Source organism: Anomaloglossus baeobatrachus, chromosome 3 (genome assembly GCF_048569485.1).
Source record: "Anomaloglossus baeobatrachus isolate aAnoBae1 chromosome 3, aAnoBae1.hap1, whole genome shotgun sequence".
NCBI classification, from domain to species: Eukaryota; Metazoa; Chordata; class Amphibia; order Anura; family Aromobatidae; genus Anomaloglossus; species Anomaloglossus baeobatrachus.
In genome coordinates this window covers 648,740,992-648,765,251 of record NC_134355.1, presented here as the reverse complement: position 1 = coordinate 648,765,251, position 24,260 = coordinate 648,740,992, and the positions used below count along the sequence as shown (strand labels likewise).

The 24,260-nt window shown below is 51.5% G+C and overlaps 1 protein-coding gene across 4 annotated transcripts in view; it reads right to left on the bottom strand.

Moving 5' to 3' along the window:
• Window positions 1-24,260, bottom strand: part of ITSN2 (intersectin 2) — a 295,187-nt gene that overhangs the window by 101,574 nt on the left and 169,353 nt on the right. For all 4 annotated transcript variants that reach the window (XM_075341160.1, XM_075341157.1, XM_075341158.1 and 1 more), the window contains 2 exons: window positions 3,749-3,924; window positions 1,612-1,759 (listed from right to left, as the gene is read on the bottom strand). In XM_075341160.1, the coding sequence (XP_075197275.1) occupies window positions 1,612-1,759; window positions 3,749-3,924 (324 nt within the window). The remainder of the gene's footprint in view (window positions 1-1,611; window positions 1,760-3,748; window positions 3,925-24,260) is intronic.

Genomic DNA, 24,260 nt, shown 5'->3' with positions numbered 1-24,260 from the left:
TTGTGCAATATATATTTTCTGCTAAAAAAGTCAACCGTCATATGGCCAAGGTTTCGGCTCAGTAGTGAGCCTTTCTCAAGGCAAAGTGATCCTGGGGTACACAATATGGTAATATTCTGCAGAGACTAGGCACAAGGATATAGGGATCGGTTTCCGGTGTGTAGGCTGTCCAGTAGCGTGGTCAGCCTACACACCGCACACTAATCCCCATGTATCTTGCTGTTCCTTCCGAACGCCAGCATGGCCTCTCCCAGGTCTATCATTCCTCTCTCAGTCGCCAGCATGGCCTCTCCCAGGTCTATCATTCCTCTCTCAGTCGCCAGCACGGCTTCTCCCTGGTCTATCATTCCTCTCTCAGTCGCCAGCACGGCTTCTCCCTGGTCTATCATTCCTCTCTCAGACGCTAGCACGTCTTCTCCCTGGTCTATCATTCCTCTCTCAGTCGCCAGCATGGCCTCTCCCAGGTCTATCATTCCTCTCTCAGTCGCCAGCACGGCTTCTCCCTGGTCTATCATTCCTCTCTCAGTCGCCAGCACGGCTTCTCCCTGGTCTATCATTCCTCTCTCAGACGCTAGCACGTCTTCTCCCTGGTCTATCATTCCTCTCTCAGTCGCCAGCACGGCCTCTCCCTGGTCTATCAATCATCTCCCAGAAGGAAGCACGGCCTCTCCCTGGTCTATCATTCCTCTCTTAGACGCTAGCATGGCTTCTCCCTGGTCTATCATTCATCTCTCAGTTGCCAGCATGGCTTCTCCCTGGTCTATCATTCCTCTCCCAGAAGCCAGCACGGCCTCTCCCTGGTTTATCATTCCTCTCTCAGTCGCCAGCACGGACTCTCCCTGGTCTATCATTCCCCTCTGTCGCCAGCACGGCCTCTCCCTGGTCTCAGACTCTCCCTGCCACCCTCCATCCCCTGACACCGGCATTTATCCTTGTGCCTAGTCTCTGCAAAATATTACCATATTGTCTACCTCAGGATCCCTTTGCCTTGTGAAAAGCTCGGTACTGAGCCGAAACGTTAGCAAACTGACGCTTGACTTTTTTTTTGCAGAAAATATATATTGCACAATAAATCACAAAATTTTGTTTATTCATACGTGTGCCAGAAATAATTTTTCCATTATATCTGTTATTTTTCTGAGCACCAACCTTATATGCTTGTAGTGGAGTTTCTTCATTATCTAAATGGGCATACAGACATAACAGGGGCTCCTACCTGAGACCCTCATCCCGGACTGGACAGCCAATTGCAGAATTGCTCATACTTTGGTGCAAAAGGCCAAGCTATGAATTACATGGTGTGCAATTACTCTATGGTGAAGTGTTTGACCCACAGTGATATTAGCTGATTACTATCAGTTTCTGAAGGCAGACACAATGCAATCCACAATCAGCGACCACTTGCGACTGATGTAATTTGGCTAAAATCGCCGTTATAACCTTTATTCGTCTTGTGTGTGGTGGGGGGGGGGGCTCCCGACTGTTCCCTGGCGCCAGATAGACCACATTCTCAATCTATCTCTCCAATGAGATAAACATGCTAAGCCGTGCATGTAATATTCATAGAGGAGTCAGGAAATATCAGCATGGTCAGGCATTTGTGACACCAACCTGATTATGTAGTGGAGAGATGGAGCCCGGGGAAATAGTGCGGGTAAACGCAGAGGTTTTCTGCCAAGTAGAATTCACATTAAGGCTGGAGAAAGGCAGATTTTGATATTCTGTATCCACTTCGGAGGGCTTAGTTGGTGAAAGTGACCTGGAAATGTAAGAATAGAATTGTTTATTTATGGCGGCAGAAGAGAGGCAGGTCGTTGCATCCAGTATATGTAAAAACTGCAGCAAAATAATCACAGGGAAAGAGGTATAAGCATCCGGCGTTACCCCTTCCCCTGCCAGGACAGTTTTAAAACAATAAGTAAACTTGTTTCTTCCAAATGCAGACATGTAGCCATTGTAGAAAATACCCCACAACACTCTACACAGATGGGCGCTTTCATGCAATTTTGCATTTAAGTGCAAACCTTAAGGATTCACGTTAAGACCTGCAAGACTGTGAGGTCCTCCACCTGTGGACACTAAACAAAAACGGATTGCTTTAAGTGAGATGAGTGGTCACTAGTGATGAGTGAGCACTACCATGCTCGGGTGCTCGGTACATGTAACTAGTGATGAGTGGGCACTACTATGCTCAGGTGCTCTGTACATGTAACTAGTGATGAGTGAGCACTACCATGCTCAGTACTCGTAACTAGTGATGAGTGGGCACTACTATGCTCTGGTGCTCGGTACATGTAACTAGTGATGAGTGGGCACTACTATGCTCTGGTGCTCGGTACATGTAACTAGTGATGAGTGGGCACTAACATGCTCAGTACTCGTAACTAGCGATGAGTGGGCACTACTATGCTCAGGTGCTCAGTACTCGTAACTAGTGATGAGTGGGCACTACCATGCTCAGGTGCTCCGTACTCGTAACTAGTGATGAGTGGGCACTACTATGCTCTGGTGCTCGGTATATGTAACTAGTGACGAGTGGGCACTACTATGCTCTGATGCTCGGTACATGTAACTAGTGATGAGTGGGCACAACTATGCTCAGGTGCTCGGTACATGTAACTAGTGATGAGTGGGCACTAATATGCTCAGTACTCGTAACTAGTGATGAGTGGGCACTACTATGCTCTTTTGCTCGGTACATGTAACTAGTGATGAGTGTGCACTAATATGCTCAGTACTCGTAACTAGTGATGAGTGGGCACTACTATGCTCTGGTGCTCGGTACATGTAACTAGTGATGAGTGGGGACTACTATGCTCTGGTGCTCGGTACATGTAACTAGTGATGAGTGGGCACTACTATGCTCTAGTGCTCGGTACATGTAACTAGTGATGAGTGGGCACTACTATGCTCTGGTGCTCGGTACATGTAACTAGTGATGAGTGGGCACTACTATGCTCTGGTGCTCGGTACATGTAACTAGTGACGAGTGGGCACTACTATGCTGAGGTGCTTGGTACATGTAACTAGTGATGAGTGGGCACTACCATGCTCAGGTGCATCCCTAGTTACGAACAACCAGACGTTTACAACCCATGGCATTGTAGCTAATCTTCCTGGACGTGGACGGCACAGAAATATTGATGAAAGGTTGTAACGCAGGATAGTTCATATGGAGGATAAGCTGCCCAATCAAGGTCAAAAGAAATTAAAGTTGTCCTGCGGGCTCAGGGTGTACAAGTGTCAATGCAAATAACCAGTCCACATTTCAATGAAATGAAACGCTATGAAAGAGACACAGGAGGACCCCACTGCTGACACAGACACAAATATGCTAGACTATAGTTCACCAAAATGTATGAGGGTAAGACCAAATCCTTTATAGGGAAGTGTCTTGTGGACAGAGGAGACCAAGATAGAGCTTTTTGATGAAGCACATCATTCTACTGTTTACACAGAATGGGGCCTACAGAGAAAAGAACACAGGACCTACAGAATAGGTGGAGGTTCAATGATATTTCAGGGTTGTTTTGCAGCCTCTGACCCTGCTGTGATTATGGGGGGAAACTTGGGGAAGCACTGCTATGGCTGGTAGAGCGAGAGCAATGGTATGTGTGGGTTGGGGGGTATAAGTGATGTTTAATACAAATTCTCAAATTATTAGTAAGGCCAGATTCAGAACCCACTTATAAACCCTATAGTACCTACACAGTTTAGTAAATTACAAAATCAAATCAATTCTGCTTACTTGGCAGGCGGTGAGGTAGATGACACAGATATGGTTGGCGGCAGTAAGGCCTTCTTCGGAGATGCCGACTTCTCAGTCTCTGCCATTTTTTCTGCATAATTTGAAGGAAACCAGCCGACATTTCCATTGAAACAGCCATACAGCCAGCCGGCCTCTCCAATATTATTTTCATCCACCTGGTGAGTTGGAGAGGAATAAGTCAAATCTGCAAATCTAGTACTGATCCGGAACTCAACCATAGGACACTCTCTCAATATTTGTGATCAGATACAAAGAGAAGCAACGATAATGTATCGCCGTGCTGGATATAAGCCTAGGAAGCAATGTGAAAGTTCAAATGGCCAGAATATCAGACAAACTGGATTGCAAAAATCCACAGATCCTCCAAGAAACACCCATTTTCTGCTAGATGTTGGCCAATTTCCACTTATCCTCCCCTTCTTTTAAGAGCCATATCATTTATATTTTTTTTTCTCAATATTGCCATATGAGGGCTTGTTTTTTTGCGGGACTGTTTTTTTGTTGTACTTTTGAATGACACCATTTTTTCAATTACATAGTGAACAGGAAAGCGGGAAAAAAAATCCAAGTGCATTGAAGAAAAAAAAAAAAAGGGCAATTTAATTTAAAATTTTATTATATATATATATATATATATATATATATATATATATATATATATATATATATATATATATATATATATGTGTGTGTGTGTGTGTGTGTGTGTTTTTGTGTGTGTGTGTGTGTGTACAGTCAGGGCCAGAAATATTTGGGCAGTGACACAAGTTTTGTTATTTTAGCGGTTTACAAAAACATGTTCAGAAATACAGTTATATATATAATATGGGCTGAAAGTGCACACTCCCAGCTGCAATATGAGACTTTTCACATCCAAATCGGAGAAAGGGTTTAGGAATCATAGCTCTGTAATGCATAGCCTCCCTCTTTTTCAAGGGACCAAAAGTAATTGGACAAGGGACTCTAAGGGCTGCAATTAACTCTGAAGGCGTCTCCCTCGTTAACCTGTAATCAATGAAGTAGTTAAAAGGTCTGGGGTTGATTACAGGTGTGTGGTTTTGCATTTGGAAGCTGTTGCTGTGACCAGACAACATGCGGTCTAAGGAACTCTCAATTGAGGTGAAGCAGAACATCCTGAGGCTGAAAAAAAAGAAAAAATCCATCAGAGAGATAGACATGCTTGGAGTAGCAAAAAAGAGAATTTTGTTTACTTACCGTAAATTCTTTTTCTTATAGTTCCGACATGGGAGACCCAAACCATGGGTGTATAGCTTCTGCCTCCGGAGGACACACAAAGTACTACACTAAAAGTGTAGCTCCTCCCTCCGAGCATATACACTCCCCGGATGACAAATCCAACCAGTTTAGTGCCAAAGCTGAAGGAGGACATCCACCCATAAGTAGAGATAGAGTAAAACCCAGAATAACCGGAACTTCTGTCTACAACAACAGCCGGTGAAAATACACGGAACAAGAAAGCTGCCAACAGGCAACAGGGAGGGTGCTGGGTCTCCCATGTCGGAACTATAAGAAAAAGAATTTACGGTAAGTAAACAAAATTCTCTTTTTCTTTATCGTTCCTTATGGGAGACCCAAACCATGGGACGTCTCAAAGCAGTCCATGGGTGGGAAATAAACAGAAACTGAGAAGTAGGCGAAACCTAACTTCACAAATGGGCGACAGCCGTCCGAAGGATGCGTCTGCCCAAGCTCGCATCTGCCGAAGCATGAGCATGCACTTGGTAGTGCTTCGAAAGGGTGTGCAGACTAGACCAAGTGGCAGCCTGACAGACCTGCTGAGCCGTAGCCCAAGAGGCACCGACAGCTCTGGTCGAGTGCGCCTTAATCCCTGGCGGGGGAGGCATCTGAGAACATAGGTAGGCATCGGATATGGCCGACCTAATCCAATGAGCTAGGGTCGGTTTAGAAGCCGAGAGACCCTTGCGCTGACCTGTGGTCAGCACAAAAAGAGAGGTGCACCGCCTAAAAAAACAGCGGTGCGTGACACATAGATCCGGAGCGTCCGCACCAAATCTAAAGCATGCAACGCTTTCTCAAAGCGATGCACAGGGGCCGAACAAAGGGAAGACAATGAAATGTCCTGGTTAAGGTGGAACGGAGACACCACCTTAGGGAGAAGGCCCGGAGTTGGATGGAGAACCACCTTGTCTTGGTGAAAAAAAACAAAAAGGGTGACTCCGAAGAGAGCACAGTCAAATAAGAGACTCTCCTGAGAGAAATTATGGCCACCAGAAAAACCACTTTCTGTGAAAGACTAAACAACGAAACCTCCCTAAGAGGCTCAAAGGGGGGTTTCTGTAAGGCCATGAGGACCAAAGAAAGGTCTCAGGGATCCAGAGACCGCCGGTAAGGCGGAATGATGTGAGATGCGCCCTGCATGAAGGTGCGCACCTGGGCCAGTCGGGCGATACGCCGCTGACAGAGCCGAGACCTGTCCCTTGAGGGAATGAGGGACAGACCTAGCTGCAGGCCGGACTGTAGAAAGGACAGGATGGTCGGCAAGGAAAAAACGGCCAAGGAGCATGGCCGGAAGAACGACACCAGGACAGGAAAATTCTCCAAGTCCTGAGGTAAAACCTGGCCGAGGAAGACTTCCGAGCCTGAGTCATAGTGAAGATGACCTCGGAAGGAATGCCTGAAGCCGTAAGGATTCAGGGCTCAAGAGCCACGCCGTCAATCTGAGAGCCGCAGAATTTTTGTGGAAAACGGACCCTCTGAGAGAACGTCTGGCCGGTCCGGGAGATGCCACAGCACCTCTACGAACAGACGGAGCAGGTCTGGGAACCAAGCTCGCCTGGGCCTGGGGCGATGAGTACGACCCGTCGGCCCTCCATTTTGATCTTGCGCAGGACTCTGGGCAAGAGAGCTAGAGGGGGAAACACGTAGGCCAGACGGAACTGGGACCAATCTGGAACCAGCACGTCTGCTGCCAAGGCCTGAGGATCGTGGGAGCGAGCCACGTAAACCGGGACCTTGTTGTTGTGCCGGGATGCCATTAGATCCACTACCGGAGTGCCCTGCCTGCTAAATTGACCGGAACACTGCCGGATGCAGGGCTCACTCGCCGCTGTCCACGGTTTGACGGCTGAGATAATCTGCCTCCCAGTTCTCTGCGCCTGGGATGTGGACTGCGGATATGGTGGACTTGGAGTCCTCCGTCCACTGAAGGATATGTTGAACTTCCGACATTGCTAGGCGGCTGCGAGTCCTAGGACTACAGCCCTGATTTCCAGCACATTGATCGAGAGGGCTGATTCGGACGGAGTCCAAGTGCCCTGTGCTCGGTGGTGGAGAAACACTGCTCCCCAGCCGGATAGACTGGCATCCGTGGTGAGAATCACCCATGACGCGGCCAGAAAGGAGCGTCCCTGGTACAGAGAGAGGGGCCGAAGCCACCACTTAAAGAGAGCTCCTGGTCTGTGGCGACAGAGCCACCAGCCTGTGCAAGGAAGAAGTCCCTTGTCCCAACAGCGGAAAATGTCCAGCTGCAGGGGACGCAGATGGAACTGGCAAGGGGAACCGCTTCTATTGACGCCACCATCTGACCCAGCACCTGCATGAGGTGCCTGATGGAATGACGGCGGAGCCTCAGCAGAGAGCGAACCGCCAGATGAAGAGACTGCTGTTTGACTAAGGGCAGCTTCACAAGTGCCAGCAGAGTCTCGCATTGCATCCCTAGGTACGCAAGTTCCTGGGTCGGGGTCAGAGTGGACTTGCAAGCGTGGCGAGAGTGAGCGAGACACTCCGCTGACAGTCTGCACTGGATGAAGCCCTGACTAGAAGTGCGTCCAGGTAAGGAATCACTACCAACCCCTGGAGGAGCAGAACCGCAACTGGTGAATACACGAGGGGCCGTGGCTAACCCAAAGGGGAGAGCCACGAATTGGAAATGTTCCTCTCCGATTACAAAACGTAGCCAACGCTGGTATGAAACTGCGAATGGCACATGCAGAGAGACATCTCTGATGTCGATGGATGCTAAGAAATCTCCTTGGGTCATTGACTGATCGCAGAGATTCCATGCAAAATTGCCGCACCTGAACATGCTTGTTGAGAAGCTTGAGATCCAGGTCGGAAAGCACCGTCCTTTTCGGGGACTAGGAAGAGATTTGAGAAGAAATCTCAGAACCGTTCCCAGTCGGGAACTGGTACAATTACTCCATTGGCCTGCAAGAATGACACGGCCTGTGAGAAGGCGGCGGCCTTGGAGCAGGGGGGAGTTGTCAGAAAAAATCTGTTTGGCGGCTGAATAGAATTCTATTCTGTAGCCGTGGGAGATGGTAACCCACACCCACTGATCGAAGACGTGTTGAAACCACACGTCGCCCAAGAGGGAGAGCCTGCCACCGACCAAGGACGTTACTGGCGCGGCCAGATAATCAAGAGGAGGCTGCCTTGGTGGCAGCAGCTCCTGCCGACTTAGGACGCGGCTTCATGTGCCAGTTGGTTTACGGACCTTGGCTGAGTTAGTGGACGAGGCCGAGGGCTTAGAGGACGACCAGTTAGAGGAAACGAAAGGAACGAAACCTCGACTGGTTCCTGCCCTGGAAGGTTTCCTGGGTTGTGGCATGGAAGTACTCTTCCTGCCAAAGAAGGGAATTTTGTTTACTTACCGTAAATTCCTTTTCTTCTAGCTCCAATTGGGAGACCCAGACAATTGGGTGTATAGCTACTGCCTCCGGAGACCACACAAAGTATTACACTTAAAAGTGTAAACCCCTCCCCTCTGCTATACACCCTCCCGTGCATCACGGGCTCCTCAGTTTTGGTGCAAAAGCAGGAAGGAGGAAACTTATAAATTGGTCTAAGGTAAATTCAATCCGAAGGATGTTCGGAGAACTGAAACCATGACCAAGAACAATTCAATCTGAACAACATGTGTACACAAGAAATAATAGCCCGAAGGGAACAGGGGCGGGTGCTGGGTCTCCCAATTGGAGCTAGAAGAAAAGGAATTTACGGTAAGTAAACAAAATTCCCTTCTTCTTTGTCGCTCCATTGGGAGACCCAGACAATTGGGACGTCCAAAAGCAGTCCCTGGGTGGGTAAAAGAATACCTCGGTAAAAGAGCCGTAAAACGGCTCCTTCCTACAGGTGGACAACCGCCGCCTGAAGGACTCGCCTACCTAAGCTGGCATCTGCCGAGCGTAGGTATGCACTAGATAGTGCTCCGTGAAGGCGTGCAGACTCAACCAGGTAGTCGCCTGACACACCTGCTGAGCCGTAGCCTGGTGCAGTAACGCCCAGGACGCACCCACGGCTCTGGCAGAATGGCCTTCAGCCTTGAAGGAACCGGAAGCCCAGCAGAACGGTAGGCTTCAAGAATTGATTCCTTGATCCACCGAGCCAAGTTGACTTGGGAGCTTGTGACCCTTTACGCTGGCCAGCGACAAGGACAAAGAGCGCATCCGAGCGGCGCAGGGGCGCCGTACGAGAAATGTAGAGTCTGAGTGCTCTCACCAGACCTAACAAGTGCAAATCCTTTTCACATTGGTGAACCGGATGAGAACAAAAAGAAGGCAAGAAGATATCCTGATTGAGATGAACAGAGGATACCACCTTCGGGAGAAATTCCGGAACCGGACGCAGAACCACCTTGTCCTGGTGAAACACCAGGAAGGGGGGCTTTGCATGACAGCGCTGCTATGTCAGACACTCTGCGGAGTGACGTGACTGCCACTAGGAAGACCACCTTCTGCGAAGTCGTGGAAAAGAATATCAATCATTGGCTCGAAGGGTGGTTTCTGAAGAGCCGGTATCACCCTGTTCCGATCCCAGGGTTCTAGCCGACGCTTGCAAGGAGGGACTATGTGGCAAACCCCCTGCAGGAACGTGCGTACCTGAGGGAGTTTGGCTAGACGCTTTTGGACACAACACAGAAAGCGCCGAAACTTGTCCCTTGAGGGAACCGAGAGACAACCCCTTTTCCATTCCGGATTGAAGGAAGGACAGAAAGTGGGCAAGGCGAATGGCCAGAGAGTAAAACTCTGATCAGAGCACCAGGATAAGAAGATCTTCCACGTCCTGTGGTAGATCTTGGCGGACGTTGGTTTCCTGGCTTGTCTCATAGCGGCAATGACCTCTTGAGATAACCCTGAAGACGCTAGGATCCAGGACTCAATGGCTACGCAGTCAGGTTGAGGCTAATGCGTCTGCCGCCAGAGCTCTGTGATCTTGAGAACGTGCCATGAATGCCGGGACCTTGTTGTTGTGCCGGGACGCCAATAGGTCGACGTCCGGCTTCCCCCAGCGGCAACAAATCTCTTGAAACACGTCCGGTCGAAGAGACCATTCCCCTGCGTCCATGCCCTGGTGACTGAGAAAGTCTGCTTCCCAGTTTTCTACGCCTGGGATGTGAACTGCGGAGATGGTGGAGGCTGTGGCTTCCACCCACAGCAGAATCCGCCGGACTTGCTGGAAGGCTTGCCGACTGGTTGTGCCGCCTTGGTGGTTGATGTATGCCACCGCTGTGGCGTTGTCCGACTGAATTCGGATCTGCCTGCCTTCCAGCCATGGCTGGAACGCTTTTGGGGCTAGAACACTGCCCTTACCTCCAGAACATTGATCTGGAGGGAGGACTCTGCTGAGTCCATGTACCCTGAGCCCTGTGGCGGAGGAAGACTCCCTGACAGACTCGCGTCCGCCGTGACCACAGCCCAGGATGTGGGCAGGAAGGATTTTTCCTTCGACAAGAGTGGGAAGAAGCCACCACTGAAGGGAGGCCATGGCTGCCCGAGAAGGAGCAACGTTCTTGTCGAGGGACGTCGATTTGCTGTCCCATTTGCGGAGACAGTCCCAATAAAGTGGGCGCAGATGAATCTGCGCAAACGGAGCTGCCTCCATTGCTGCCACCAACTTCTCTAGGAAGTGCATGAGGCGCCTCAAAGGGTGTGACTGGGCTCGAAGGAACGATTGCACCCCTGTCTGTAGTGAACGCTGTTTGTCCAGCGGAAGCTTCACTATCGCTGAGAGAGTATGAAACTCCCTGCCGAGATATGTCAGTGATTGGGCCGGTGTCAATTTTGACTTTAGGAAAAATTGATGAACCACCCGAATCTCTGGAGAGTCTCTAGGGCAATGTTCAGGCTGTGTTGGCATGCCACCCGAGAGGGGACCTTGACCAGCAGATTGCCTGAGAGAGTAGGACCGCTACCACCGTTGTCATGACCTTGGTGAAGGCCCGTAGGGCTGTCACCAGGCCGGCAGTTAGTGCCACAAACTGAAAGTGTTCGTTCCCTATGGCGAAGCGCAGGAAGCGCTGATATTCTGGTACAATCGGCACGTGGAGATAAACATCCCTGATGTCGATTGATGCTAGGAAGCCTCCTTGGGCCATCAAAGGCGATGGCAAGCGGAGAGATTCCATCCGGAACCGTCAGGTTCTCTGTCCGTTGAGCAGTGTGAAGTCCAGAACAGGGCGGAGTGATCCGTCCTATCTGGTACCACGAACAAGCTGGAGTAAAAAGCCGCGACTACGTTCTTGAATGGGAACGAGGATCGCAACTCCTCCTGCCTTCGGAGTGTTCACCGCCTGGAAACGTGCATCGGCTCGTTCTGGGGACGGAGATGCTCTGAAGCAACGAGTCGGAGGACGAGAACTGAGCTCTATCCTGTGACCGTAAGACAGAATGTCTCCCCTGACCTGGACCGCCATGCAGAAAAGGTTCTCTGTGCACGGCGGAGGATGAAAATACCACCGCCTGAGACGTCAAAGACACTATTGCGAAGCACAGGATGACCGCATTGATCTGAGCAGAGCATCTGAAATAGCCTGGAGTGCCCACCCCTGCAAAGGCTGGGGCAACGGACGCGCCTATGGCTTCATAGATGGATCTCATTAGGAATTCTATCTGTCTGTCCGTGGCATTCTTGAGCGTGGGCCCGCCAGCCACTGCTACTACAGATCTAGCCGCCGGTCAAGAGACTGGAGGGCACTTTATGACACTGAGCCCAAACCTGAACAACGTCAGAGGGGAAGGGACAACGTGTGTTATAAGGCGTTCTGTGCTTCTGGACAGTATCTGTGAAGCCTTGAGAGCCACGTCCGGACAAAGTCCTGGGTTGCGACCTCCGCCCCATCCTCTAGAGGGTCCTCAAGCGGAGACCGTTGAAGAAGTCGGGGAAGATTCCAAGCAAGGCTGCTTAGCCGGACTGGGACTGCGGTTCGTGCTGGAGTTCACCACGTAAAAACTAGAGGCCACCCCAGGAACACGCTTCGTCGCAGACCGATAGAGGCCTGGGGCGATCTCGCAGTGCCCGGGGCCTGTGTAAGGGGCCGGGCTGGACTGCAAACTCCTAGTCTCTTAGCCGACCATTTGTCCATAGCCTGAGACATGGATAGTGAAAATGACCCAGAGAGTTTCTCAGCAAGCTGTAACTCTGTCCCTGTCGCCTGGACAGGGAACGCCGGCGAAGCTCCACAGTGCCCCCGACACCGGCTGAGCGAGAGCCACATGGCCCGAGCAATGTTCACAGTGATCACTGAGGATACATATGTACCGCCGAACTGTGAAACTGCATACAAACATTATATATATCCATATATACAGTGCATCACATATACAGTTCATCACTCTAGGGGGCCCAGCATCGAGAAGAAGCCCCCTGGTGTACCGACCCTGAAGCATGAAAACATGGCTGTCGGCGTACAGTGAATGGGAGAGCCGTGGGCGTAACCCCAAAAGTGCGGGAATCTGGTGCCCTAAGTGAAACGTGAGGGAGGCGGAGGACAGCCAAGTGTGCTCCAGCCGTCACTGCTAGCCTCCGACTGACCGTCCCGCCCTTCCCCCTGACTGGCGGGGCCAGGGGCGGGAGTTTAAGGCGCTAGGCCGCAAAAGCCGGGAGCTAAAGTTACAGACCGCGGCCGGCAAGCAGGCGCGGTCGGCGCGGTAGTCGCCAAGTCTGAGGCGAAGGTGCTCTCTGCACCGTCCCCAAGGGGACACTGAGTACCTTGCGGGGATCAGTGCCGTAGCGTGAATAGTGAGGGGGGCGGAGGACAGCGAAGTGTGCTCCTGCCCTCACTGTCGGCGTCAGCCCGACTGTCCCGCCCTTCCCCCTGACTGGCAGGTCCGGGGGCGGTAATGATTGAACAGTGCCCGGGAGGACTGTAAGGCTTCTCCTGGAGTAGCCAAAATTCAACAGTGCGACCATACATGTACAGCATATATATATAGATATGTGTGATCACCAGAATCCCTGCCTGGGCCTCCCTGGTGTCTCTCCTCTCCAGCGTCAGAAGTGCCGACAGTAATGGCTGCCGGCGTTCTGTGGGGAGGAGGGGGCCGTGGGCGTGCCCTAGAAAGTGCGGGAATCCAGTGCCCCACTGTGCTGAGTGAGGGGGGAGGAGGATACAGAGTATGCTCCAGCCCTCAGCGCTGAACGTCCTGTGCAGCGTCCCGCCCTTCCCCTGACTGGCAGGCCTGTGGGCGGGAATATGCGATACTAGGCCGCAAAAGCCGGGGACTAAATTTATAAGCGCGGCCCGCAAATAAGCGCGGCTGGCGCGGTAGTCCCCGGCGCACTAACACACCCAGCAGTGCTGCAGTGTGTATGGCACAAGCGCTCCATGCGCGGTCCCCACGGGGACACAGAGTACCTCACAGCGCGGCCGGCGCGGTGGTCCCCCGGCGCACTAACACACCCAGCAGTGCTGCAGTGTATATGGCACCAGCGCTCCATGCGCGGTCCCCACGGGGACACAGAGTACCTCACAGTAGCAGGGCCTTGTCCCTGACGATACCCGGCTCCTGTCCAGCAGATTCCCCAGGGGCTGCGGAGGGAGCACGGTCCCCTGTGCCTGGAGACCGATTAGGATCCCACTTCACCCAGAGCCCTAAGGGGATGGGGAAGGAAAACACCATGTGGGGTCCAGCCTCTGTACCCGCAATGGGTACCTCAACCTTAACAACACCGCCGACCAGAGTGGGGTGAGAAGGGAGCATGCTGGGGGCCCTAATATGGGCCCTCTTTTCTTCCATCCGACATAGTCAGCAGCTGCTGCTGACTAAGATGTGGAGCTATGCGTGCATGTGTGCCTCCTTCGCACAAAGCATAAAAACTGAGGAGCCCGTGATGCACGGGAGGGTGTATAGCAGAGGGGAGGGGTTTACACTTTTAAGTGTAATACTTTGTGTGGCCTCCGGAGGCAGTAGCTATACACCAAATTGTCTGGGTCTCCCAATGGAGCGACAAAGAAAGCTTCCTTAATAATTTCATCCAGTTGTTCACCGAATAGACTGGTCCCAGCAAAAGGGAGTCCAGCAAGGAACTTCTTAAGAAGCATCTGCCTTCCACTCTCGAAGCCACAGGAACCTGCGGATAGCGAGGGAAGTAGCCGAGGCCACCGCAGTGCGGTGACAGTCTCCAGCTATAGGATGAAAAGACTGAAGCCTGGAAGTTAAGGCAACCAATTCGGGCATAAAGGCCCTGGTGAGGGAATGCAGCTCCTCCCGAGAAGCAGACATGGCTTTGAGAGCCCGCACTGCTGCAAAAGATGGGGAGAACAAGGCCCCTGCCGCCTCATATATAGATTTGGCCAGAAGGACAACCTGGCGGACAGTGGGATCCTCAGAGAGGTGCCGTCAGCCACTGATACAACTGTCCGGGCTGAAAGTCTAGACACCGGAGGGTCCACCCTTGGTGAATGAGCCCACTCCTTGACCACCACTGGTGGAAGGGGGAAACAGTCATCAGAACCACGCTCTGGGAAGCGTCTGTCAGGACAGGCTCTGGGCTTGGTCACAGTGACCTAAATGCTGGAGTGGATAAGGAACACACTCCTTGTTCTCTTAGGCAAGGTATACTGATGCTTTTCTGCCAAAGAGGGGTGCTCCCCTGATACAGGCGGATTGAGGTCCAGTACAAATATAATGGACGCAATCAAATCATTAGCATCTGCGTCACTTTCGGACAGATCAATGGGGTACATGGAGAGCGTCCGAGCCCCCAGTAAGGCATCCTCCTTATCCTGCGAGTCAGCTCGTGAACCAGAGCCGCGGGGCGAGGAGGGAAAGGGGACTCTGCGTCTCCATTTTAGGAGGACGGGCTCCCAGATGAAGAATCCTCTATGAGCTTTGCTGAGCGAGCCGTAGCAGCAGAAGCGCCCTGAGAAGGGGGCTGATGCATGCTCAGCAGTGTCCGGGACAGCTGTCCCCTGGAGAGAGGGATTCTACCCCGGAGCCGGAGCAGCCGGAGGGACCACTGGGGATAAGCCTCCAGGCTGAGGCACCACTATGTCAGAGCAGGCATCACAATGTGGTTATGTGCTCGGTACAGACAGTACGAGTCAACATGCGGTGCATAATAAAAAACAGCCTTGCAGCCCTGCACTGATATGAGACATGCTGCAGAAGTGGGGGCTCTGTCCAGAAAGACCCCCAGCAGAGTATATAAACAGAGTATATAAGCAGCAGCACAACCAGAGGTTGTGGCTTGCCAGACCGTTTAACATAACATCTCTGCTCCAGATTCCCCAGAAGTGGGGGCTTTTCGGAAAAAACCCCCCAGCAGAGTATATAAACAGAGTGTATAAGCAGCTGCACAACCGGAGGTTGTGGCTTGCCAGACTGTTTAACATAGGGGCATCTCTGTGCCCTCCAGATCCCCCAGAACTGGGGGCTCTGTCCCAGGCCCCCATTTGTCACAATGTGTTTGCAGACATTGATCTCTGTGCCTTCGAACGCTGAGAAAATGGCGTCCACAGCGAGGAGAGGGGGCGGTGCCTACTTTGAGAGCAGGACGGAGGGCCAATGAGGCATACAGGGGAGGGAAGCTTTCCTCAGTGAGGAGTGTCCCTTCCCTGTGCTGAGCAGCCGGTGGGCGGAGCCACACTGTCCCTCTGCACTGACTGACATAGAATCGAAACTAGGCCTCAGGCGAAGCCGGGGCCTAGATTTAAACATGCGGCCAGCGTGCAGGCACCATCGGCGCGGTTCTCCAGTGAAAACTGGAGAACCGGCCGGAAATGTTAAAACATACATATAACACATTCTCCCCCACAAATAAAGTACAAGGGACCCCTAGAAAGACCACTTTCTGTGGTAATAACGTCTCAGTACTTAGCTTGAGACGCAGGTGCCAGGTCCCTGGGGGGTCATCGCTCCGTCCGGCAGGATCCTGAACAGGGCTGCGGATGGAGACCGGTCTCCTGCAAAGCAGTGAGAACCATGATGGCTCCCACTTCAAACCAGAGCCCCAAGGGATGGCGAAGGAGCGCAGCATGTGAAGGCTCCAGCCCTGAAATCAACCTTAACAGCACCGCCGACACAGTGGGGTGAGAAGGGACATGCCGGGAGTCCAGATTGGACCCGCTTTTCTTCCAAATCTTTGAAATCAAAAATCAGAGGATGCATGTGTGTGTGTGACCTCCTGAACACAAAGCATTGAACTGGTTGGATTTGTCATCCGGGGAGTGTATATGCTCGAAGGGAGGAGCTACACTTTTAGTGTAGTACTTTGTGTGTCCTCCGGAGGCAGAAGCTATACACCCATGGTTTGGGTCTCCCATAAGGAACGATAAAGAAATCAACAGTCGGGTACATTCTGAGAAAAAAGGAATTGACTGGTGAGCTTGGGAACTCAAAAAGGCCTGGGCGTCCACGGATGACAACAGTGGTGGATGATCGCCGCATACTTTCTTTGGTGAAGAAGAACCCGTTCACAACATCAACTGAAGTCCAGAACACTCTCAGTGAAGTAGGTGTATCTGTCTCTAAGTCAACAGTAAAGAGAAGACTCCATGAAAGTAAATACAAAGGGTTCACATCTAGATGCAAACCATTCATCAATTCCAAAAATAGACAGGCCAGAGTTAAATTTGCTGAAAAACACCTCATGAAGCCAGCTCAGTTCTGGAAAAGTATTCTATGGACAGATGAGACAAAGATCAACCTGTACCAGAATGATGGGAAGAAAAAAGTTTGGAGAAGAAAGGGAACGGCACATGATCCAAGGCATACCACATCCTCTGTAAAACATGGTGGAGGCAACGTGATGGCATGGGCATGCATGGCTTTCAATGGCACTGGGTCACTTGTGTTTATTGATGACACAACAGCAGACAAGAGTAGCCGGATGAATTCTGAAGTGTACCGGGATATACTTTCAGCCCAGATTCAGCCAAATGCCGCAAAGTTGATCGGACTGCGCTTCATAGTACAGATGGACAATGACCCCAAGCATACAGCCAAAGCTACCCAGGAGTTCATGAGTGCAAAAAGTGGAACATTCTGCAATGGCCAAGTCAATCACCAGATCTTAACCCAATTGAGCATGCATTTCACTTGCTCAAATCCAGACTTAAGACGGAAAGACCCACAAACAAGCAAGACCTGAAGGCTGCGGCTGTAAAGGCCTGGCAAAACATTAAGAAGGTGGAAACCCAGCGTTTGGTGATGTCCATGGGTTCCAGACTTAAGGCAGTGATTGCCTCCAAAGGATTCGCAACAAAATATTGAAAATAAAAATATTTTGTTTGGGTTTGGTTTATTTGTCCAATTACTTTTGACCTCCTAAAATGTGGAGTGTTTGTAAAGAAATGTGTACAATTCCTACAATTTCTATCAGATATTTTTGTTCAAACCTTCAAATTAAACGTTACAATCTGCACTTGAATTCTGTTGTAGAGGTTTCATTTCAAATCCAATGTGGTGGCATGCAGAGCCCAACTCGCGAAAATTGTGTCACTGTCCAAATAGTTCTGGACCTAACTGTATGTATATATTTATATAATAATATATATATATATATATATATATATATATATATATATATATATATATATATATATTTTTATGTTCACTATACCATAAAACTGACCAGGCAATATGACTCTCCAGGTTAGTGCGATTATGCAGATACCAAACATGTATTTTTTTTTTTTTTTTTTTTTTTTTATTTCTGTGGTGGAAAAAAAAAATTTGGGAACTTGTAAGAAAAACAATTTGGCTTTTGTCGCCATTCCCCAAGACACATAACGTTTTTAATTTTTGGGATCTGTGGCTGTGTGATGGCTTATTTTTTTGCACCCCGAGCTGACATTTTTACTGATACCATTTTTTGGGTTCATGAGATGTTTTGATCCCTTCTTATTACAAAATGTTGCAGAGGACCAAAAAACCTAATTCTGGCATTTTGATAAATCGGAATTTTACGAACGCAGTGATGCCAAATAGATATAATTTTTTGTGTTTGTAATCGGGCAAAAGGGGGGCGGGGGTGATTTGAACTTGTGTAATTTTTTTTTACCAAATTTTGAAAAACTTTTTTTTCACTTTTTATTAGTTTATTGATAGGGAGTCCCCTAAAGGCCGCTTTACACGCTATGGCATCGCTAAAGCAATCTCGTTGGGGTCACGGAATTTGTGACGCACATCCGGCCGTTTAAGCGATGTCGTTGCGTGTGACACCTATGAGCGATTTTGCATTGTCGCAAAAACGTGCAAAATCGCTAATCTGTGACATCAGGGTTCATTCTCAATTATCGTTGCTGCAGCGTGTACGTTGTTGTTCGTCGTTCCTGCGGCAGCACACATCGCTCCGTGTGACACCGCAGGAACGAGGAACCTCACCTTACCTGCGTCCTCCGGCAATGAGGAAGGAAGGAGGTGGGTGGGAGGTTACGTCCCGCTCATCTCCACCCCTCCGCTTCTATTGGGCGGCCGCTTAGTGACGTCGCTGTGACGCCAAACGAACCGCCCCCTTAGAAAAAAGAGAATTTTGTTTACTTACCGTAAATTCTTTTTCTTATAGTTCCGACATGGGAGACCCAAACCATGGGTGTATAGCTTCTGCCTCCGGAGGACACACAAAGTACTACACTCAAACGTGTAGCTCCTCCCTCCGGGCTATATACACCCCCTGGATGACAATCTACCCAGTTCAGTGCAAAAGCTGAAGGAGGACATTCACCCATAAGTAGAGATAGAGTGAAACTCGGAATAACCGTAACTCTGACTACTAACAACAGCCGGTGAAACACACGGAACAAAAAAACTGCCAACAGGCAACAGGGAGGGTGCTGGGTCTCCCATGTCGGAACTATAAGAAAAAGAATTTACGGTAAGTAAACAAAATTCTCTTTTTCTTTATCGTTCCTTATGGGAGACCCAAACCATGGGACGTTCCAAAGCAGTCCATGGGTGGGAATAAACCAACTGAGAAGTAGGCAAAACCTAACTTCACAAATGGGCGACAGCCGCCTGAAGAATGCGTCTGCCCAAGCTCGCATCTGCCGAAGCATGAGCATGCACTTGGTAGTGCTTCGAAAAAGTGTGCAGACTGGACCACGTGGCAGCCTGACAAACCTGCTGAGCCGTAGCCTGGTGCCTGAAAGCCCAGGAGGCACCGACAGCTCTGGTCGAGTGCGCCTTAATCCCTGGCGGGGGAGGCACCTGAGAACACTGGTAGGCATCGGTGATAGCCGGCCTGATCCAACGAGCTAGGGTCGGTTTAGAAGCAGCGAGACCCTTGCGCTGACCAGTGGTTAGCACAAAAAGTGAGGTGCACCGCCTAAAAACGGCGGTGCGTGACACATAGATTCGGAGCGCTCGCACCAAATCCAAGGTATGCAACGCCTTTTCAAAGCGATGCACAGGGGCCGGACAAAGAGAAGGCAATGAAATGTCCTGGTTAAGGTGGAAAGGAGACACCACCTTAGGGAGAAAGTCCGGAGACGGACGAAGAACCACCTTGTCTTGGTGAAACACCAAAAAGGGGGATTCCGAAGAGAGCGCAGCCAAATCAGAAACTCTCCTGAGAGACGTTATGGCTACTAGAAAAACAACCTTCTGTGAAAGTCGAAACAAGGGAACCTCCCTGAGAGGCTCAAAGGGGGGTTTCTGTAAGGCCGTGAGGACCAGATTAAGGTCCCAGGGATCCAAGGGCCGCCGGTAAGGAGGAATGATGTGAGATGCGCCCTGCATGAAAGTGCGCACCTGAGCCAGTCGGGCGATACGCCGCTGGAACAATACCGACAGAGCCGACACCTGTCCCTTGAGGGAATTGAGGGACAGCCCTAGCTGTAGACCGGACTGTAGAAAAGACAGGATGGTCGGCAAGGAGAACGGCCAAGGAGCATGGCCGGAAGAACGACACCAGGACAGGAAAATCCTCCAAGTCCTGTGGTAAATCTTGGCCGAGGAAGACTTCCGAGCCTGAGTCATGGTGGAGATGACCTCAGAGGGAATGCCTGAAGCCGTTAGGATCCAGGACTCAAGAGCCACGCCGTCAATCTGAGAGCCGCAGAATTCTGGCGGAAGAACGGACCTTGAGAGAGAAGGTCTGGGCGGTCCGGGAGATGCCACGGCACCTCTACGGACAGACGGAGCAGGTCTGGGTACCAAGCTCTCCTGGGCCAGTCCGGAGCAATGAGAATGACTCGACGGCCCTCCATTCTGATCTTGCGCAGAACCCTGGGCAAGAGCACTAGAGGGGGAAACACATAGGCCAGACGGAACTGAGACCAATCTTGAACCAGTGCGTCTGCTGCGAAGGCTTGAGGATCGTGGGAGCGAGCCACGTAAACCGGAACCTTGTTGTTGTGCCGGGATGCCATTAGGTCCACTTCCGGAGTGCCCCACTTGCGGCAGATTGATCTGAACACTGACGGGTGCAGGGCCCACTCGCCGCTGTCCACGGTTTGACGGCTGAGGTAGTCGGCCTCCCAGTTTTCCACGCCTGGGATGTGGACTGCAGACATGGTGGACTTGGAGTCCTCCATCCACTGGAGGATTCGTTGAACCTCCAACATCGGCAGACGGCTGTGAGTCCCGCCCTGGTGATTGATGTAGGCAACCGCTGTCGCGTTGTCCGACTGAACTCGAATGTGCTTGCCCGCCAACAGGTGGTGAAAGGCTAGGAGAGCTAGAAACACAGCTCTGATCTCCAGCACATTGATCGAGAGGGCTGATTCGGACGGAGTCCAAGTGCCCTGTGCTCGGTGATGGAGAAATACTGCTCCCCAACCGGAGAGGCTGGCATCCGTGGTGAGGATCACCCAGGACGGCGTCAGGAAAGAGCGTCCCTGAGACAGAGAGAGGGGCCGAAGCCACCACTGAAGGGAGCTCCTGGTCTGTGACGACAGAGCCACCTGCCTGTGCAAGGAAGAGATCCGCTTGTCCCAACAGCGGAGAATGTCCAGCTGCAGGGGACGCAGATGGAACTGAGCAAAGGGGACCGCTTCCATGGACGCCAACATCTGACCCAGCACCTGCATGAGGTGTCTGATGGAATGACGGCGGTGCCTCAGCAGAGAGCGCACCGCCAGACGAAGGGACTGCTGTTTGACTAAGGGCAACTTGACAAGTGCCGGCAGAGTCTCGAATTGCATCCCTAGGTACAAAAGCACCTGGGTCGGGGTCAGAGTGGACTTGGGCAGGTTGACAAGCCACCCGAACTGAACTAGCGTGGCGAGAGTGAGAGAGACACTCCGCTGGCAGTCTGCACTGGATGAGGCCTTGACTAGAAGGTCGTCCAGGTAAGGAATCACTGCCAACCCCTGGAGGTGCAGGACCGCAACCACTGCTGCCATGACCTTGGTGAATACTCGAGGGGCCGTGGCTAAGCCGAAGGGGAGAGCCACGAATTGGAAATGTTCCTCTCCGATCGCAAAGCGTAGCCAACGCTGGTGTGAAACCGCAATAGGCACATGCAGATAGGCATCTCTGATGTCGATGGATGCCAGAAAATCTCCTTGGGTCATTGAGGCAATGACCGATCTCAGAGATTCCATGCGAAAATGCTGCACCTGAACATGCTTGTTGAGAAGCTTGAGATCCAGGATGGGTCGGAAGGAACCGTCCTTTTTGGGGACTAGAAAGAGGTTTGAGTAGAAACCGCTGAACCGTTCCCGGGCGGGAACCGGAACAATTACACCGTTGGCCTGCAGGGATGCCACGGCCTGAGAAAAGGCGGCGGCTTTGGAGCAGGGGGGGGTGGACAGAAAAAATCTGTTTGGCGGGCTGGAAGCAAATTCTATCCTGTAGCCGTGGGAGATGATATCCCGCACCCACTGATCGGAGACGTGTTGCAACCACACGTCGCCAAAGTGGGAGAGCCTGCCACCGACCAAGGACGTTGCTGGCGCGGCCGGATAGTCACGAGGAGGCCGCCTTAGTGGCAGCGGCTCCTCCGGTCTTTTGAGGACGCGGCTTCGCGCGCCAGTTGGATTTACGATCCTTGGCTGCGGTAGTGGACGAGGCCGAGGGCTTAGAGGATGACCAGTTAGAGGAACGAAAGGAACGAAACCTCGATTGGTTCCTGCCCTGGACAGGTTTCTTGGCTTTAGCTTGTGGCAAGGAAGTACTCTTCCCGCCAGTAGCTTCCTTAATTATGTCATCCAGCTGTTCCCCAAACAGCCGGGACCCAGTAAAAGGGAGACTCGCAAGATACTTCTTAGAGGAAGCGTCTGCTTTCCACTCTCGAAGCCACAAGATCCTTCGGATCGCGAGGGAGTTAGCGGAGGCCACCGCCGTGCGGTGAGAAGCCTCCAGGATGGCAGACATGGCGTAGGATGCAAAAGCCGAAGCTTGAGAAGTTAAGGCATCCGTCTCAGGAATAGAGTCCCTGGAGAGGGAATGAATCTCCGCCAGAGAGGCAGAGATTGCCTTAAGAGCCCACACTGCCGCAAAAGACGGAGAGAACGAGGCTCCTGCCGCCTCATATACAGACTTGGCCAGAAGGTCAACCTGGCGGTCAGTGGGATCCTTAAGAGAAGTGCCATCAGCCACAGCTACGACTGTGCGGGCTGAGATCCTGGACACCGGAGGGTCTACCTTTGGGGACTGGGCCCAGTCCTTAACCACCTCCGGTGGAAAAGGAAAACTGTCATCTGAACTACGCTTCGGAAAACGTTTGTCAGGACAGGCTCTGGGCTTGTTAACAGTGGTGTGAAAGCTGGAGTGGTTAAAAAACATACTCCTAGGTTTCTTAGGAGAGGTAAACTGGTGTACCTCTATCAGAGAGGGTTGTTCCTCTGACTCTTGTGGGTTGAGGTTCAGTACGGAGTTAATGGACGCAATCAAGTCACTAACATCCGCATCACCCTCAGACAAGTCAATGGGGTACATAGAGGCAGCGTCTGAGCCCACAGTAAACGAATCCTCCTCGCCCTGCACCTCGGCTTGTGAATCAGAGCCGTGGGACGAGGAAGGAGAAGGTTCCCTGCGTCTCCGTTTAGGGGGACGGGGTCCTAGGACATGCTCTGAGGGCTCTGCAGAGCTCGGAGCCGCAGAGACACCCTGAGAGGGGGGCTGATGCATAGACAGCAGTGTCCGGGACAGCTGCCCCATGGAGTCGGCAAAAGACTTGGAAATAGCTTGTGAAAAGGAAGCTACCAAAGCCGGGGGTTCAGCCACCGGGGCCAGAGCAGCCGGAGGGACCCCTGAGGAGGCTCCAGGCTGAGACACAAACATGTTAGCACAGGCATCACAATGTGGGTATGTGCTTGGCTCTGGCAGAATGAGCTTACACGCAGTGCATATAGCGTACATGTTTGCAGCCTTGCTCCTAGTGACAGACATGCTGCTGAGGTGGAAGCTCTGCAGCCAGAATACACTCCTGTAGAATGCCTGAGAGTGTAATAAAAGTCCACAACCGAAGGTTGTGGCTTACCAGCCCGCTCTCTCTGTGTGCCCTCCGGATTCCACCGCTCAAAGACCCTGTAAGCGTCAGCCTTCCTGACAGTATGCAGCTGCAGCATCCAGCGCCTTCCAGTGCAAGAACGCTGAGAAAATGGCGCTGGGAGAAGGAGGGGGGGCGTGTATAAGCCCAAGAGCGGGAAAAACAGAGGGCAGAGAGATACAGGGAGAGAAACAGGGGAGGGAACATCTCCCCAGAGAGGAGTGCCCTCCCCTCTGCTGGTCGGGCGGTGGGCGGCGCTGTATGCAAAACATGCAGAGAAGCCGAAACCGAAACTAGGCCCAAACTGAAGCCGGGGCCTAGATTTTAAAATGCGGCCGACGAGCAGGCACCTTCGGCGCGGTTCTCAGGGAAAACCCCCAGAACCGGCCGGAATTAACAGTAACGCTAAAGCACATACTGTCCCCCAAATAAAAGTACCCGGGAACCCTGAAAAAACGTCTCAATACTTAGCTTTTGAGACGCAGGGCCATGTCCCTGAGTGGGGGTTAACGCTCCTTCCAGCAGGGACCAGACAGGGCTGCGGATGGAGACCGGCCTTCTGCAAGCAGAGAGGACCGTGGAGGCTCCCACTTCAAACAGAGCCTCGACAGAGGATGTGAAGGAGCGCGGCATGTGAAGGCTCCAGCCTTATAAAGTCAACCTTAACAGCACCCGACAGAGTGGGGTGTGAAGGGACATGCCGGGAGTCCAGACTGGACCCGCTTTTCTTCCAAATCTTTAAAAATTAAAATAAAAATGAAAAAAAATATCAGAGAATGCAAGTGTGTGATCCTCATGAAACACAAAGCATTGAACTGGGTAGATTGTCATCCAGGGGGTGTATATAGCCCGG